Here is a 13,965-nt window from a genome sequence, read left to right on the forward strand (position 1 = left end):
GGAGTCCAAAGGCTTCCCCAGAGTACCGATGGAGTCCAGGACACCAAAAATGCTCAGAACCCCTGCTTGAGAAAATGTCCTGGGCATGGGGTAGCATTCTCATCCCTAGAGCAGGAAGCCAGGCCCCAGATGAGCTCACCCAGTCCAGGAAAAGGACCCTTACTAATGAACAAAGAATGGACCAGAGGACAGACCGGAGGCTCCCTGGGGTCCAGGATTTCACATTCTCTTCCCTTTCCATGCCCCTCCTTCCCAAAAGGCTCTTTACGTGATAAGAGATTGGCCTGCAGAAGGGGAGGACCACGAGTGTAGAATACTGAGGTTACTTTGCTTCTTTTTCTAAAATTATTATAAGGGATGGTGCTCTAGGAAGAGTAAGAGGACAGAAATACTGGGAAATGTGGATGATATAGAACAAAAGAAATCAATAAAATTTATTCTTAAAAACCCTGTTTATTAGCAGGCAGTGTCCTTTCCCCTGCCCAGCAAAGACCTAGAATGCCTAAGCCACCTCCTTCAATCTTGTCAAGAGCCTTCTCCAACTGAAATCCACATCCCACCTCCTCCCTCTTCCAGGATGATGGAGGTCGGCGCCTAATGGCTTCGTCTTCCTGGGGAGAGCCCAGGCCCCAGACTAGAGGGAAGGCACCACAGAGACAGGCCAAGGTGGGCAGAGTAGCTGGCCACAAACTTCTTCAACAAACACAGAGCTCCTCAGTCACAACTGAGTCACACTGGAGAATCCTTCTTGGCCATCCTGTGGCCCTGCTAGTGACCTGGCCTGTGCATGCCTGGCCCTGGGGTCTATATGTAGTCCCCTTCAGCGCTCACTTGCCGATGCAGAAGTCCCGGAAGATGACATCGAGGATGTCATCGGCCCCAGCCTGCCCAGTGAGGTGGCCCAGGTGCCTTCGAGCTGCCCTCAGTTCCTCAGCAGCCAGCGCCAGGTCCCGGGCCTTACTTTGCTCATAACGACCCAGGGCTTCACAGCAGCTCTGGAGATGGTGGCGGTGGCGGGCCCGGGTCAGGATTGGCGGCCCAACAGTTGGATCACCGCATCTGAAAGGGATGACCATGACTAGGGGAGAAACCAATCCCACCACAGGCCCCAGCTGCTGATCCCTGCCTCCCAACCAAATATTCTCACCAGAGACACCCAGGAATAACAGCCACCTTGGGAAGGGTGAAACCCAGTCCTCACTATGAGAGGAAATAAGCCTGAAAGCCCAAAGATGTCCGGGGTGGGGGGCGCATGGTGAGAGGTCAAGAGTCTTTGAGGAGAGAAACTGGTCAAAACTAGGGGTTCACATGGTCAGGAACAGGAAGATGGAGAGAAGGGAGGGAGAGAAGGAGGAGAGTCAGTCAGGAGGGAGGGTCAGATGGTAGAGGTCAATCAGCTGGACAGGGGGACTGGATGGCAGGGGTCAGTCAGCAGAGAAGGTCAGAGGCGGGAGGATAAGAAAAAATGACAAGCGGGGTGGTCCTCACACAGCAGCCAGCTCCTTCTTTAGGGAGGCCAGCACAGCCTCCAGGCCAGCCTCTGTCTTGCAGGACAGCAGGAGGTGGGGGGGCAGGGCAGGCCCCCCAGGCTCCATCCCCTTTGGCAGCAGGTCAGCCTTGTTAAGTACCAGCAGGATGCGGCGGCAGGGGGTGGAGGGTCCCCCAGGAGTCACCACTGTCTCCAGGAAGTGACGGCTAGAGGCCGAGGCCAAATCTGTGGCATCTAGCAAAGCCAGCACGATGTCGGCTTGGGCCAGCCTGTGGGGACAGGATGGAAGCAAGAGGAGCCTGAGTCAGAGAGGCCTTGGGAATCATCGCACCAGAAGAGCCCCGAGAGTCGGGAGACCTGCGTTCTAGCCTTGGCCCTGGCCTTGAGCAGAGCCATTTCCCTCTCTGAACCTCAGTCTCCAGTCCATAAAGTGGAGATAATGATCCTGGGCATTGCTTGGGTCACAGGAGGGGAAGGTGAGCAGGTCATCACTCCACCCTTTCAGGAGCAGAGGCCTGTAAACCTCTAAGCACATTTATGTATGAATTCCTAGCAACAGGATTAAAGTCTTAGATAAGAGAGAAATGAAAGGTGTTATTTTGGAGAAGTTAACAGAGGCCCAGGGAGGCCCTTCCAGCTTTTCATCGCTTCAGGGGTGATCCCCGGGTGACCTCCACCGGACCACGGCCAGCCCAAGGGTCCAAGACCAGCCCCTTGCAGGCCCCACTAAGGCCTGGGGATGGCCAGCCAGGAGCAGAAGACCCCCTCCAGGGGACAGGCGGAGGTGGGGGGGGGGCCTCCTGGTGCTTTGGAATAAGGAAAAAAAATGTAACAGGAAAATGGCCTGAGGAGGAAAAGCTCCCGCCTTCTAGGAGTCTGGAAGCTGTGCTCAGAGACCCTACTGTCCCCATCTGTGGTCAGGACAGCAACTCCTGCCTCAGAGGCTAGGACCCAGCCTGCTCCCAAGCCAGGCCGGGGGCAAGGGAAGGGCAGGGGGAGACCCACATCTGCCCTGGGCCCTCACCTGTCCTGGGCCCGCCGGACACCCTCCTGTTCCACCAGGTCTGGGCTGTCCCGGAGCCCCGCCGTGTCACTCAGCAAGGCTGGGAAGCCCTCGATGTCCACGGCTGACTCTACCACGTCCCTGGTGGTGCCTGGCTCGGGGGACACGATGGCCACAGGCCTCCGACCTCGGGGTTAACGAGTTAGTTCGTCAGTGCCTAGGAGCCTCATGGCCCAGGCCCCCTCCCCTTCCCAGGGTCAGACCCCAAGTTCCCATGTCAACAGAAGCCCGCTGGTCCAAGGCTGGGCACTGCTGCCCTCTGGTGGCACCATAGGGAAGCTGGCACCTGAAGAGACCACAGGACCAGTGTTCTCCATGCCCCCCACCCATGTCTCCATCTCTTCTTCCTCTGAAGGGGGATGTGTGTGTGGGGAGGGGGAAGGGGCGGGAAATGTGTGTAAAACAGATCTTCCCAGAAGTCATAGTGGGACAGAGGACCTGGGTTCAAATCCTGACTCTGACCCTTAACTATCTGTGGGACATTGGCCGCATCACTTCACTGCCCTAGGCCGCAGTCTGGACATCTGTGAAAGGAGGGCGTTGGGACGGGTGGTCTTCGAGGTCTCTTCCAGCTCTGGATCTGTTGTCATCTGGCAATATTCCTCCCAAAGCATCTCTCCTTTTCCCAGGAGTCTTCATTCTCCTCAAACATCTCCCTTCCCCCATATCTCCATTTCCCCCTAAACATCTTCTTCCTTAACCTGAAGGGGGGGATCTCCCCTTCCCTGCCCCAAGAGGAGGGTGGTGGCATGATGGACAGAATGCTGGGCCAGGAGCCAGAAGACCTGAGTTCAGCGTGACCCTGGGAAAGTCACTTAACTGAGGCCTGCCTCAGTTTCCTTGTCTAGAAAATGGGATTAACAAAAGCACCGACCTGGAAGGATGGTGGGGAGGATGAAATGACATATTTAGACCAAGCCTGGCACAGTGCCTGGCATGTTGTACCAAGTGCTTGTTCCCCCCCACCAACTTCTCCGTCCTCCTTCCAGGGTCTCCCTGCCCCTCCCCCCTCCCACTCACTCAGCAGGTTGATGAGACTGCTCTTGCCCGCATTGGCCGGGCCAGCGATGACCACGTGGGCCCCTGAGCGGAGTCGTTGGCCCCGACGGGCATCTTGCAGGTGGGCCAGGAGGGCTTCCTGGAGCCCCTGCACAGTCCTGTCCACTGCAGGGACAGAGATGAGAGCCCAATGAAAGGGGCTGGGGCTGGCCAGGGAGGGCAGGGCTGAGCAGGTGGGGGGGGGTCAGGGAGGAGCAGGCAGGGAGGGAGCAGGCAAGGAGACAGCAGCCAGGGGAAGGAGCAGCCAGGGAGGGCTGGCAGCAGGTGCCTGGAGGTTTGGGAAGGGGAGCATGAACTGGGGGGCCTCACCCCACTCCAACACGCCTTCTTCAATATTGTCATCTTCGCTGAAGTCAATGTAGGCCTCCAGGTGGGCCAGGGCCTGTGCAAGCAGGAAGGGGGAGCTGAAACTCCTCTTTCCTTCCAAAAGAGGTGCCCCCCCCCCCACCACCACTGCAGGTCACTGAAGGAATCTGGGCAAAGTCAAAGGTCAGGGCAGCTCAGGCTGCATAGCCCCCAGGTCCCCGGCCACACTCTTAGAACTGTGAACCCCAGACTCAGGATCAAGCAATTCTGAAATCCATGGACTCCTCGTGTCTTAGAACCACAGTGGAGGAGACAAGGGGAAGAAGGGAGAGGGCAGAGAAGAATGAGGGAGTGGAAAGGGGAGAGGAGAGAGCAAGAATGAGAAAGGAGGGATGAGGAGAGAGAGTGGTAACTGGGAAAGGAAAGAAACCAAGGGGCACAAGAGGTGGGGGCCAGGCAGGCCCAGAGTCTCACTTGCCATAGTCAGCGTCTCTCCCCAGCCTTGGCAGAGCTGTCCTAGCTCCCCCTGGAGCTGCCTCAGGGCCTGGCGCCGCTGGGCCTCTGTCTCGGCGTGGATCAGGTCCCCCAGCCCCTCCACCTCAGTCAGGCTCAGCTTCCCATTCTGGAAGGCCCGCTTGGTGAACTCTCCAGCCTCTGCCGGCCGAAGGCCTGGTATGCTGCCTACCTGCCAGGGAACATCTGTTCAGAGCCAGCCACACCCCCAAGGAAGCACCAGGGGAGCCCCAGGAAAGGGAAGAAACTCACCCAGTGCTCCCAGCACAGCACTCACAACAGCTGGCCCACCGTGGACATGGAACTCAGCACAGTCCTCTCCAGTAAAGCTGTGGGGTCCTGGAAAGGAGGCAAGGAAGACACTGGTGCTGTGAGGGGATCCTTCCCTAAGCAATGTTGGCAACACCCAAGCAAGGTACATGACCATACAGATGAAATGAGGGAGACCCAATTTACCACGTTGACTCTGGGATGGAGGAAAGAAAATTCTCTTTTCACCAAGCCCCCTGCAACCAAACCCTGGCTGCATTCCAGCTTAAGTCTTCACTACCCTGAAAGGAGGACTGGCAACTTTTGAGGATACCCCCAATTCCCACTGGATGGGAAAAAAGGGAAAAACCAACAAGTGAGAATCATAGAAACAGAAGCTGCTAGAACCATGAGCTCTGGGTCTCTTCGCAACATCAACCCCTAAAACCACAGACTCAGACCCCTGCACTCTCAGCCACAAAGTTGGAAGAACACACCCCATGGCTCTTAGAACTGTGAACTCCTTGAGGCTTAGAACCACAGACTTCAGGACTCTAACAACAAGAGAATCTCAGAACAAGGCTCTTAGAACAAGAGACTCTCAGAACAACAGAGTCCTAAACTGTGGACCTGGTTTTAGAATCATGGCTAATGAGGAGCGTTAGAAAGTACCAACCTAAAAAAAAAAGAAAAAAAAAGTACCAACGTGGTCCCAAAGGGTTAGTGAAGTGCCACTCGCCCCTGTCCCTCCTGACTCACCTGGGAACCAGAGAATCAGGCCCCTGTCTAAAGGCTCTGAGGAGCCAGGGTCCTGCAGTAGACGAAGCGTTGCAACCCGGGGCTGTGGAAGGGCGCGCAAGGTTGTGAGTCCCAGGAGAGCAGGGCCACTGGCTGGACCGCTGGTTCGAATGACTGCCACACCACACTTTCCCTGGCCAGAAGACAGGGCAAAGATAGTGGCTCGACCGCCAGACATGGGTCTGCCTAAACAAGGCTTTGGCAGGCTGGACGGGGAGGGGAGAGGAGACGAAAGCAGTTAGTGGGGGGTGCTGGCGGGAAGAGAAAGGGTGGGCTGGGGGGAGGATGGTCTGGCCAAAAAGAAGCGAGGACCTCTAAACTGTACAGAAGGATCCTTGCAGGCCACATACTGACTCAGAAAACCACATGCAAATGTTGTCTATGTTGTATTGTGGTTTTATTTAGTTTTATAATCACTTCTCAATTAAATTTTAACCTGATCTAGGTCACACTCCGGAGTGCTGTGGGCCGCAGATGCCTGAGGGGTGATATGTCTGCTACACCTCAGGTCTGGTGGAAAGAGAACTGAGTCTGGAGTGAGGAGGTTTAGAGTCTCCTTGCTTGAGGACATGAGAGTCACTCTGGGCCTCAGTTTCTTTGTCTGTAAAATGAGGATATTGGACTAGGTGCCTCTCAGAAGTCTTGAATTACAGACATTTTAAACTCAACACGTCCAAAACTGGACTCATTCTCTTTCTTCCCAGGCCTTTCCCTCTGCCTACTTCCCTGCTAGTGCTGGGAACACCATCATTCCTCCAACCGCCCCCGCTCCCAACCCAGTCCAGTCAGCCTGGACTCCTCACCATCTTTCATCCGCCCCCTGTCCAAGCTGCTGACCAGGCCTATCAATTTCACCCTTGTATTAGCTTTTCTTGTTTTTGGTTTTGGTTTTTTTTTTTTTGGTGGGGGGGAGGCAATTGGGATTAAGTGACCTGCCCTCGGTCACACAGCTAGTAAGTGACAGAGACTGGATTTGAACTCGTGTCTTCCTGACTCCAGGGCTAGTGCTCTACTGGCCTTTGTGACATCTCTTGAATACACCCCCTTCTCTCCTCTGACACTGACAGCCTCTGGTGTAGACCCTCACTGCCTTGCACCCGGATTGGTGCAATATCTGCTGGTGGGTCTACCTGCCACAAGGCTCTCCTTGCTCCAATTCAGCCCACAGGGATTCTCCTACAGCACAGGTCTGACGATGCTGTTCAGATGTTTTCAGTGATGCTCACCTCTTCCTGACCCCATCTAGAGTTTACTTGGCAGAGGTACCAGAGTGGTTTGCCATTTCCTTCTCCAGCTCATTTTACAGATGAGGAAACTGAGGCACACAGGGTGATGTGACTTGCCCAGGGTCACACAGTAAGTAGCTGAGGCCAGATTTGAACTCAGAAAGAGGAGTCTTCCTGATTCCGAGCCCGGTGCTCCATCTACTGTGCCACCTAGCTGTCCCTGACATGCAGTAGGAGCTTAATAAATGCTTGCTGACTTGATTTAGTCCCTTCCAACTCTCAAATTCTGTGATTCTAAGATTAGGCCGCTAGGTGGCAGAGCGGGTAAGGGCTGGGCTTGGGGTCGGGAGGACTCCAGAAGGAGACACATACTCCCAGTATGAGCCTAAGCAACGTAACCTTTCTTAGCCTCAGGATCATGTGTGAAATGGGTGTAACGGCGCCTGCTGCACAGGGCTGCTGTGAGGATCCAATGAGATGGTAACAGCATGAGGGAGAACCTTGACAGATACTGGAGTGGTCTGCCCATTCCTTCTCCAGCTCATCTGACAGACGAGGAAACTGAGGCACACAGGGTGAAGTGACTCACCTAGGGTCACACAGCCGGGAAGTGTCTGAGGCCAGATCTGAAGACAAGTCTTCCTGACTCCAGGCCCAGCGATCTATCTATCCACTCACCACACTACCTACCTGCCCCTGCACACAGTAGGAGCTTAATAAATGCTTGCTGACTATCAGTGCAGTCTCCTGGGGGCATGGATCTGACCAATTCAAACCTTCTATGACTTCCTACTGACTCTTCCATCTAGCGACTATTCAATGTAAGTCCGGAGGCTCTTAACTTGGGGTCCGTGAACTTCCCTTCCAATATAACTGCCTTCCTTTGTCATCCTGCGAGTCTCATTAAAAAGCCTGAGGGTGAGGCAGGGTCCGCAGGCTTCTCGGGACTGCGCGCCTGAGGGGTCCAGGACACAACCTCGGCTGAGGACCCCTGCCCTGGACGGAGAATGAAACGCATCCGCTCCCCAGCCTGGCCTTCCGCCCACCTCCCTTCATTCCCACCCTCCCCTGCACAGACATACTGCACATTCCGGCCAACTCAGACCATCAGCTCCTGGAAATTCCAGCCCGGCCAGCCTGGGGGCATGCCTGAGATGCCCTTCCTCCCGCTGCGGGGGCCTCCAGTTCGGGTGCTAGCTCCTCCCGGGAGCCTTCCCTGATTGGAGTGTCCTCCCAAGAGACCCTCCCTCTGCTCCGGTCCTGGAATCTGGAGCTGGAAGGGCACCCCTCCCCCCACCTCTCCTGTTACAGGCGAGGAAACTGAGGTCTAGAGTGGTCAAGTCCCTGGCCAAAGGTCACACGGGGGTTGGGGGGCGGGGTAGAGGCAGTCCTCTGACTCCAAAACCTGGCCTCGCACTATAAGAGGTCACCTCCCTTGTATTACACCGGCTTGTCGGGTCCTCCCAGTGTAAAATTTAAAAACTCTTTCGGAGCAGGGACCATCCTTTGGATTTTTTTGCATCTTCGTCTTTGCAACCGGCCTTGGCACACAGTAGGCGCTTAATAAATGTCCGTTGAAGTTTTACAGTTAACACTGAGGTCCGGAGAGGGGCAGCCACTGGCCAGAGAGCACGCAAGGCTGTCAAGGTAGCAGCGGCGGGACTCGAACCCACGTGTCTACCAGATCCGCGGTTTGATCTACGCCCCGCCCCGTAGTTAACCCCTTGGCTCCCGAACTCGACACCACGCCCGCCCACCCTGGACCGGGACGCACCTGGTGCACAGACGGGTACTCTGGGCCGGCCCGGACACTAAGGTTCCCAGGCGCCGCCACATGGCGCCGGAAGGAGGCAGGACCGGGGCGATAAGAGCGCCCCCTCCTGGATCCTGAGCCACGATACGGCGACCCCGACCTCGACCCCGACGCCCCAGCGAGGCTCCTCCCTCAAGCCCCGACTCACTCCGCAGCGGCTTTTTGTGAGGCCCCGCCTCCCTGGCCCCATTGGTTGGCATCCAGAAGGCTCCGCCCTTGCTTGAGGCTTTATTGGGTTTTCTCGATGGCACCGCCCTTTCTGATTGGCTATTATCCCTAAGAGAGTGCCTTTCTTGAGGTGTGATTAGTCTATGTCATAGAAGTCCCTCCCTCCGACTGCAAGATCTTATTGACTAGCTTCTCGGTGGTACCACCCCCCCCCCGCCCCATCCCCCTCCATGAACCAGAAAGCACTCACGTTGAGGTGTGGTTGGTCCGCCAACGTAGGCACCACCTAGGCAGTGGGAACGGTCCCGCCCTCCCTAAAATTTGATTGGTCATCCTCGTAGAAGCCCCAAGCAAGGCTCAGCAGTGCTTTTCTGTGATTGGTTGAGACGAAGATGTGCTGTGCTGAGGTCTGCCACGTGGGGGCCCCCTGGGGCGGGAAGCAGGGAGCGCAGCCGCGCTTTAGTTCTCCGAGAGCGGGGCCACAGGGAGGGCTAATGTGATGAATGTTTATATGAAGATAATGAATATTGATGTGGTGATGATGAATATCAATACGAGTTGCCTCCACAGTCTCGCGTGGACTGACATGAATGTTCATGTTGTGATGTGAACGTTCCAGCCGGTTTGCATTGACGTTCATAGGAAAGATCCTGAGTGATGGTGAATGTTAATTTGAATACGAATTCACAAAGCTCATCCCTGAATCAGTCTGGGGCAGAGATCAGGGCTCTGCGCGGGGCTGCGAGTGATGGGGGGAAGGGCGGGCAACTCTGGGGTCAGGGGTCAAACCTCTATCTTGCGGTCAAGGACTCACTCCGGGGCCAGGGTTCGTTCTGGGAATAAGCATCCGTCTGGGGCCGAGTCAAGTCAACAAGCATTTGTTAAGCGCCCACTGTGTGTCAGGCTCTGTGCCAAGCGCTAGAGACACAAAGAAAGGCGAAAGATGGTCCCTGCGCTCCAGGACCTCAGTCTGCCGGAGGAGAGTTAACGCGCAGACAGCTACGTGCGAGAAGATAGAGATAACAGAGGGAAGGCTTTATCATTAAAGGAGACCGGGAAAGGCTTCTTGTAGAAGGTGGGGTGGTGCCAGAAGCTGGCACTTAAGAGGAATCAGGCAAGGAGGGTGGGCACGAGGAGGAAGGGAATTCCAGGTGTGGGGCGTAGCCGGTGACAATGCTTGGAGACTTGGAGAAAGTGTTCCATATGAGGAGCGACCAGGTGGCCAATACCGCTGGAGGGCAGAGTAGGAGGAGTGGAGGAAGAGGTAAGGAGACTGGAAAGGTAGAAAGCTAATGAAAGACGTGTTCAAAGACGGAGAGGGGTTGGAGTCAGGAGCTCATTCTGCGGTCAGGATGGGGGATCCTCCCTGGAACTGGAACATCTGACCTCAGGCCCGTCATTAGGCGCCCTAACCAGGGTTCTCACCCACATCAAATCATCCCTCGTAGTGGGAGGCGGGGGTGGGGGACGGGACGGGCGGAACCTGCCTGGGCAGAAGTGATACTTGCTACACCCTCCTCAGGGCTCTAGACCTCGGGGCTGGGATGAGGGGAGAGGCACAATCAAAGTGATCGGACCTGCTTGAAGCCGAGTGAGCATCTAGCAATTGGAGAAGGAATGAACAAATTGTGACGTATAAGTGTAAAGGCATATTATTGTGCAGTATGAAATGACGACTGTGGAATCCGAAGGAATGCAGGAAGACCTGTATGATGCAGAGTGATGTCGACAAAAAACAAAACAAAACACTAACACATCCGGGAATCTGTTTAATTGTAATGACCAATCTTGGTCCCACAGAACAGAGGAACAAATTCTTCTCCCTCTTCTGGATAGAAAGGTGGGGGACTGTGGGTGTGGGCTGTTGCATACACTATCAAATGATATATCAAATGAGATAATATTTGTAAAGCTCTTAGCACAGTACCTGGAACACAGTAGGTGTTTAATAAATGTTTGTTCCTTTCCCTTCCCTTGTCAGACCAGATCTCTGTCTGCTGATTTTGCTAAACTGTTTTTTTGGCGGATAGGGATAGACTGTAATACCATGACATGTCCTTTACGTAAAAACAAAAGATATCAAAATCTTTTTATTTAAGTGATGAGGGAAGGGGCAAGTAGGGAGTCTCTCCCCCAAATCCTAGCACTGGGGAGAAGACTTTTGGTGGAGTGAGATCTCCTGAGGGGAAGGAAGTTAAGAAAAGAGGAGTGTTTGGGGGTGGGGGGGAGTTGAAATTAGGGAACCTAACCCTCCCACACAGCTCCCAAATTGGTTGGTCCAGGAAGGAGAATTGACTGCGAGGGCGGGGATTGTCACAGGATTGGGGTGCACAGTGGGGGATTTTGGACCTTTTTGCAATGTCAAGGCTGTGGCAGGGGCAGGGTAGGGAGGGAAGGGAGACTTTCCTGAAACCTAACGTGAGCCCAGCCTCCCCGCCTGTCACCCTTCCATCCCTAACTTCCCAGCCTGGACCTTTGGGATCCCCAGACTTTGGACCCCAGGGTTCCAGAAATAAGGGCTTGTTGAGCTGGGAGAAGAAGGGCAAGAGGTTGAAAAGGAAGAAGGGCTTCTGTTTGACAACAGGTAGAATACAGGGCAGGAGACGAAAGAAGAAATGGGTGCCTGGGCAGCCCAGAGCCCAGACCATATTAGAACTCAGATCCTAGAGTATAATAGTCTAGCCCATGGACCAGGGGACCCCAGGTTCTACCAAGACCAACCCAGCCCAAGTCTCAGAAAATCCAGATTCATTAACATAACAACATGCCCAGTCCAAGGAGCCCAGATACCAGTCCAGATTGCTCAGTGGTCAGACTAGCCCAAGGTTGCTTCAAGTCATCATGAGATATGTAAATTCAAGGAACATTTGTCAACCCCTCTGCCTGCTGGGCCCCTAAGTGGAGCCCCAGCTCTTGTCCTCAAGAGCAGACCAAAAAGGGAATATGAGACATACACATAGAACTGGGAGTTCCAAAAAGGCTTTCTGTATTTCCTGATCACCACCAGCATCTACTTTGACTATATCAGGGCTCCTCTACTTTCAGAGATTTTTCAGAGATCATTCAATGATTTTTTCTAGTCTTCTAGTCCCAGAGGTGGACAAATCAAGTGAACAAGACATTTTACTGATAGGTGGGGTGGGTGAAACTAGTCACATGGACAGTCTTGGGGAAATGGGGTGAGACTTCTTCCCCTGCCTGAACATGCCCTTCATGTCCCCACCCCTGTGCTTCCCTGGGCTCCACTTTATGTTTGATCACTTCCTTGCAGGGTGGATACACACCTTCCCTCCAGTGAGACACACAAACAAAGCCCACATAATCCTATGTCACCATCATCCTATTTGTATGCTAGCCCCCAGTCTTCCCATCCCTTTCCTTCAGCGTATTCTGACTCCCAAGAATCTCTCCCAACAGATGATTAGTAATTTAAATTGTTCTGGGACAAGGTCTCAATCAATATCAGTCAATCAATAAACATTTTTCCAAGGTACCGTACTAAGCACTGGGGATATAAAAAGAGGCAGTCCCTGCACTCAAGGAGCTCACAGTCTAATGCAGAAGACAACAAGTAAACAAATAACGATCTATATAGAGGATACGCAGGAAATAACAGAAGAAAGGCGCAGGAATTAAAAGGGGTTGGGGAAGGCTTCCTGTAGGAGGTGGCATTTTAGTTGGCATTTAAAGGAAGCCAGAAGGTCAGTAACTAGAGCAGAGGAAGGAGAGTGTTCCAGGCATGGGGGTCACCTACCACCCCAGACAGAATGCTGTGAACTAAAAGATGGAATAGCCAGGAAGCCAGTGTCACTGGATCAAAGAGTATGTGTCTGGAAGTAAGGTATTAGAAGACTGGAAAGGTAAGAGGGGACTGGGTTATGAAGGACTTTGAGGGACAAACAGAGCATTTTGTATTTTATTCTGGGAGAAAAAAAAGTCAGTGGAGTTTATTGAGTAGGGGAGTACATGATTGGACCTAAACTTGAGGAAAATTTCTTTAGTGGTTGGATGGAGGATGGATTGGAGTGGGGAGAGACTTGAGGCAGGCAGCTATTGCAATGATCCAGGCATGAGGTGATGAGGGTCTGAAGTAGAGGGGTGGCAGTGTCAGAGGAGAGAAAGGGTGTATTGGAGAGATGCTACAAAGATGAAACTGACCATTTTTGGCAACAGCTTGGTCGTGGAGGGTAAGAGATAGTGGAGTCCAGGATAAGGAAGAATCTGGATTTTGAACCTGAGGGACTGAGAGGATGGTGTTGCTCTTTACAGTAATAGGGGGTTGGGGTGGGGGGAGGGTTAGGAGGGAAAATAACAAGTTCCATTGAGGACATATTGAGCTTAAGATGTGTACTGTTAATCTAGTTTGAGATGTCTGAAAGGCAATAGGAGATATGAGATTGGAGGTCAGCAGAGAGAATGGAGCAGGATAGGTAGATTGGACAATCATCAGCATAGAGGTGGTCATTAACTCAATGGGAGCTGATGAGCTCGCCAAGTGAAGTGCTATTGGAAAAGAAGGGGGCCCAGAACAGATCACCGAAGGACACCTAAGGTTAGAGGGTGTAAGATGGAAGATCCAGCAAAGGAGACAGAGGAGTGATCAGAGAGGTAGGAGGAGGACCAGAAGGGGGTGGTATCCCAAAAACCTAGAGAGAAGAGTATCAAAGAGGAGAGAGTGATCAACATTGTTTAATGTTGCAGGGATCAAGGAGACTGAAGAGGGAGAAAAAGCCATTGGATTCAGCAACTAAGAGATCATTAGTACCTTTGGAGAGAGCAGTTTCAGTGGAATGACAAGAAAGCTAGATTGTAAGGGTGGTGTTGGGGGGAAGGGGGGAGGAGATAGCAAAGACACCCTTACTCCACTCAAGTCTGGCTGGCTGGCTCCATCTACCCTGGCTGGCTGGCTCCTTGCCCACCTGCCTACTATCCCTCTGTCTGCCTCTCGGGATTCCTGCCTGCCAATCCATCTGTCTCCTGTCTCTTATCCACATGTCTGTCTGTCTCTCTGCCCTCCCATCCTTCTCCTTGCTTCCCATTCTTCTGTTTTACAATCTACCTGTCCATCTCTCTTCCTGACTATCTGCCTGTTTCCCTGCTAGCCTGTCTGCTCATCTATCTCTCTCACCCCACTCTCTTCACCATTCTCTTTGGCTGGTAGGAACCCCACCACCCGCCAAAAGAGGATTATCAGAACCCAAGAGTGGGACTGGATTTCAAGAGGGCATTTGGTCCAGCCCTTTGCTTCCAAGCCAGTGAAAATCTACTATCCATGTTAGGT

At 53.5% G+C, this 13,965-nt stretch overlaps 1 protein-coding gene across 1 annotated transcript; it reads right to left on the reverse strand.

Moving 5' to 3' along the window:
- Positions 1–433: 433 nt before the first annotated feature.
- Positions 434–8,671, reverse strand: GTPBP3 (GTP binding protein 3, mitochondrial). The gene is made up of 9 exons (XM_036750700.1): positions 8,478–8,671; positions 5,439–5,683; positions 4,683–4,769; positions 4,396–4,598; positions 3,921–3,993; positions 3,573–3,716; positions 2,514–2,679; positions 1,489–1,758; positions 434–1,059 (listed from the first exon to the last, which is right to left on the reverse strand). Exons 1-9 carry the CDS (start codon positions 8,537–8,539, stop codon positions 828–830), a joined length of 1,482 nt encoding a protein of 493 aa, XP_036606595.1. The 5' UTR covers positions 8,540–8,671; the 3' UTR covers positions 434–827.
- Between the last annotated feature and the right edge of the window lie 5,294 nt (positions 8,672–13,965).

This window comes from Trichosurus vulpecula, chromosome 1, assembly GCF_011100635.1.
Source record: "Trichosurus vulpecula isolate mTriVul1 chromosome 1, mTriVul1.pri, whole genome shotgun sequence".
Lineage (NCBI taxonomy): Eukaryota > Metazoa > Chordata > Mammalia > Diprotodontia > Phalangeridae > Trichosurus > Trichosurus vulpecula.

Coding starts and splice junctions, on each gene's coding strand:
- GTPBP3 (XM_036750700.1), bottom strand. CDS start 8,539: ATGTGGCGGCGCCTGGGAACCTTAGTGTCCGGGCCGGCCCAGAGTACC. Junction 5,684..8,477: donor AGTACCCGTCTGTGCACCAG/GTGCGTCCCGGT, acceptor CTCCCCGTCCAG/CCTGCCAAAGCCTTGTTTAG. Junction 1,060..1,488: donor AAGAAGGAGCTGGCTGCTGT/GTGAGGACCACC, acceptor CATCCCTTTCAG/ATGCGGTGATCCAACTGTTG.